The sequence below is a fragment of the Phalaenopsis equestris genome, unplaced genomic scaffold (genome assembly GCF_001263595.1).
Source record: "Phalaenopsis equestris unplaced genomic scaffold, ASM126359v1 Scaffold000525, whole genome shotgun sequence".
NCBI classification, from domain to species: domain Eukaryota; kingdom Viridiplantae; phylum Streptophyta; class Magnoliopsida; order Asparagales; family Orchidaceae; genus Phalaenopsis; species Phalaenopsis equestris.
Genome location: NW_018164965.1, coordinates 152,013 through 155,708, shown reverse-complemented (window position 1 = coordinate 155,708; position 3,696 = coordinate 152,013). Strand labels below are relative to the sequence as shown.

The following is a 3,696-nucleotide window of genomic DNA, read 5'->3' as shown; positions in this document are numbered from 1 at the left end:
TATATATATATATATATATATATATATATATATATATTAAAAGAAATCGGTATTTAGCAGAGGCCCAAATACCGATTTACCATAAGCTAGGCCCTATGATGAGTGTCTGCGCCATGTGCCTAAATATTTGAGAACTCAGCGCCACTCGGAATCGAACCCGTGCCTGAAGGCACTTACTGTGAACCTGCCAACCAACATGCTTGGGCATGTATGTATGTATGTATGTATATATATATATATATATAAAGAACACCTGGAGGCTATTAGATGAGGCCCAACCATCCCTAGGTGTGCAAAATATTTGAGGACTACATCCTACACACAAGGGAATCGAACCAGTGACCTGAGGAGCCTTACGAATTTCGAGACTGCTCTGCCAACAGACCACGAAACACGCGTGAGCGAGAGCACACACAAATAGATAGATATATAAATGTATGTAGAGACAGAAGTGATGAGTACAGGATATAAAAGGTGGTACCAACATGGCATCATCCGACCAACTAATTTATGAGATATTGCTTCAATTCCCACAAACTTCCCACAAAATTTGTAGTCCCTAACTTCAGAGACATTATCATATATCAAGAACTCAACAGAAACTGCATGGCACTCTTACAAAGCAAGTACTTGAATAAGACAATCATTTTTAAAACTTTTATAGCTAATTTACAAAACAAAGCCTTTCTAGATGCACGTCTTATTTTACAAAACTACAAAGAATAATACATTCCTATAAGAAGAAAAACATAGAGAAGCGCAGCATTCATTCAGCTACTGAAGCCCATGGCAACCACGGGAATCCTTACAAAGTGCCCTTTGTCACCTTTCAGAAGTACCTCACCAAAGCTGTATCTACCTGTCACAGAACGCACCGTTAGGCTCACCCAAATCGCCTTGGACGAGCCGGCAAGGACCGTCATGGCAGGAGGATTGGCATCAAGGGCAATCTCTGGTGACATTCTGGTGGAGATGACATAGGTCTCGGTCTCAGCCACGTTGGTAACTGTGCGCTTGACAGTCTGGGTTCCCACTAAATGAGAAATTGTGATGGATGGGGTGTTGAGATCAGAGGGTTTGCCATGAGTGGCATTGCATTGTGAGCTTGTGATGTTTGAGACCTCTTGTGGATCCACACCCGGTATTGAGCACAGGAAGTTTATGTAGTCCAAATATGCTGATAAAGATAAATGATGTTACAGAATCAAGACATTCACAAAGAATCTCAATTCAATGTAACTTGGATTTGATCCAGAAAACCATTAACTTCCTAGATTTTATTACATGGTAAGGTGTAATTAGAAATGACCATGGCTTCTAAATTCAGAAAACTACTTGAATGTATTGCAATGATGGAATTTTCATAGGAGAGCATAAAATCATTTTCTTAAACTTTATTTTAATATATACAAGCAACTAAGTGGACCAACAGGTATAAAAGAAAAGGATTAGTACGAGGAATTAACCAACATTTAGAATTTTTGACATTAATATTTCAGCAAAACTAATATTTGACAACAGCCATGGTAGACTGAAAAGCAATGACCGTTTATGACGATTTAAGACCAAAACGCAATGGTACATAGCACGCAATTCTAATTTATTTACATAGCTCGCACCTAATGTTTCATATTTACACACACAACACTCAAACCTTTAATATCACATAAAAAATAGCACTACTTTCATTTTTTGAAAGTATAACACACATTTTCATGCATGTGTTTAAAGCACCAAAATGCTATATATATAAATACGGATGTTTAGGCTTGAGATATGTAAATACATAAGAATTGTGTGCTACGTATGTAAATTTCTCTATTATTTATGCCTTCATGGAGTTTGATGGCTTACATGCATCAAGGATGAGCCCAGGGTCGAGAGCAGCTTTTGGATCAACTTCACCGCTCCCATAATCAAAGGGTGTTGCTGGAGAAAGCATCAATATTTCTGTATCCGAGTATTGCTGCGCTTGAAGAGGCCGACCAGCTCGGTCCATCGTATTAGCTGTCGTCATTAAAGCTGACTTGATAGCAGCAGGGCTCCAATGTGGGTATTTCTGTTTCATGAGTGCTGCAATTCCAGCAATATGAGGGGTGGCCATGCTTGTACCAGATACCATGGCAAAACCTTCCCCTGTTAAGGTCAATGAGATATTATTTATAGATAAGTATTTTAATATGATGGTAAGAGGAAGTCAAAGACCAAAGGTTGTTCATGCATCCCTTAAAATGGGAAGCCAAAGAAAGGAAGAATGAGTTGCAGAAAAAACTTCACCAACTAGGAAGGTCAACAATTATTGGGGCTTAAGAATACATTGAAATGCTTATTAAATGGAAAATTGTGCATGTTGATGGTATTTATGAAGTCAAATTTTACTGTAAAAATAAAGAGAAATTAGCTTTTACCCAGCAAATAAAAGTAGCGTGTGGGGTAAATTTCAAAACGTAGATTAATCTGGGGAGTGCTGTTGGTTCGACTAATTGCATTACGAAAGTTCAATGCTCTAATTTTTAAGATTTAACATCTCAAAAATTTATTTGAAGGATTAAAATATGGACAAAACATGCTAAAATGTTATTTTTCAACCGCTGCCACTAAAAACTATTGATTGTGAACTTTCCTACCTTCATAGTTGGCCTCATCTGTTCCATTTGGTGCCCAGGCAGCCCAGATGAGAGAACCTGGAGCTAAAATATCAGGTTTGAGAACATCTGCATCTTCAAAGCTGAAATCCTTTACATCTGGTCCTCGAGAAGAGAATAATGCCACCTGGGGAGCAGAATTATGAAGTATTGGGGCCAAGCCATCCGCAATGCTAGCTGTAGCATAGAAACCTGTTGGCCGCCCAGCCCAATCTCTTTTGGTCGAACAGTTATAGTAGTTTATAAGCTCCTGCGGTAAAATATTGGAGAAGTAATTAGTTAAACATATGTCATGACCAAAAGACCAAAGTCTGATACAGATTGTTCACTTGAAAAAAAAAAAACAATAAAAGTAGAAAAACAATCCAATTGAGCTAAGTACCCTTGTCTGGCTGACATCAGTAATCAGAATCCCGGGAAGAGAAACGGGAACAGGATCATATTTAGTTCCTGGATAGCTATTCTCCACAGCTACAACAAAGCCAGCTGCTCCAAGACTTTTGGCAGTTTGACAGATTTTCTTAATTGATGCTGCGCCTGAAACAAAATTGAAAGAATATCCACAAAGAAGGATTTTCCCCTCCAACAGGTTCTTATTAAGTAGCTCTGGTCTCTGGCAGTCCAACGGATTGTACTTCATGACAGATGAATCCAACAGCACATCACTCACAGATACCAGGTCAAACGATTTATTTGCATGAGTGGCAGCTGCATTTAGATAATAAGATATTTTAGAAATAAAAAGGAACCTTTGCATGGCTGGTTATGAGAAATGGGAGTGCTAAGAAAACACCTAAGCTAGCAAGAAAGAGCATCAACCATACTACAACGTTCTAGACTACAATGCATACGAACATGAAACTTAATTTTTTTAACTTTTACTTCTTTTAATTGTACCAAGCCAGACGGTCTTAATGGGAGAGTTGCTATATATGAAGGCCTATCTTTCTTCTGAAAGGGTGACCAATGTAGAACTTCGAGCTCAAATTAATCATGAAAGTCTCACTATACGGTCAAGATTGTCGGCGTTTAAAAAGGGGGGAGTTACGTT

At 38.4% G+C, this 3,696-nt stretch overlaps 1 protein-coding gene across 1 annotated transcript; it reads right to left on the bottom strand.

Moving 5' to 3' along the window:
* Window positions 1-646: 646 nt before the first annotated feature.
* On the bottom strand, window positions 647-3,417 carry LOC110028763 (subtilisin-like protease SBT2.6). Its single transcript, XM_020730743.1, has 4 exons — window positions 3,028-3,417; window positions 2,628-2,895; window positions 1,855-2,136; window positions 647-1,177 (listed from the first exon to the last, which is right to left on the bottom strand). Exons 1-4 carry the CDS (start codon window positions 3,400-3,402, stop codon window positions 771-773), a joined length of 1,332 nt encoding a protein of 443 aa, XP_020586402.1. The 5' UTR covers window positions 3,403-3,417; the 3' UTR covers window positions 647-770.
* Between the last annotated feature and the right edge of the window lie 279 nt (window positions 3,418-3,696).

Coding starts and splice junctions, on each gene's coding strand:
- LOC110028763 (XM_020730743.1), bottom strand. CDS start 3,402: ATGCAAAGGTTCCTTTTTATTTCTAAAATATCTTATTATCTAAATGCA. Junction 2,137..2,627: donor AGATGAGGCCAACTATGAAG/GTAGGAAAGTTC, acceptor TGACCTTAACAG/GGGAAGGTTTTGCCATGGTA. Junction 1,178..1,854: donor TGGGCTCATCCTTGATGCAT/GTAAGCCATCAA, acceptor TATCTTTATCAG/CATATTTGGACTACATAAAC.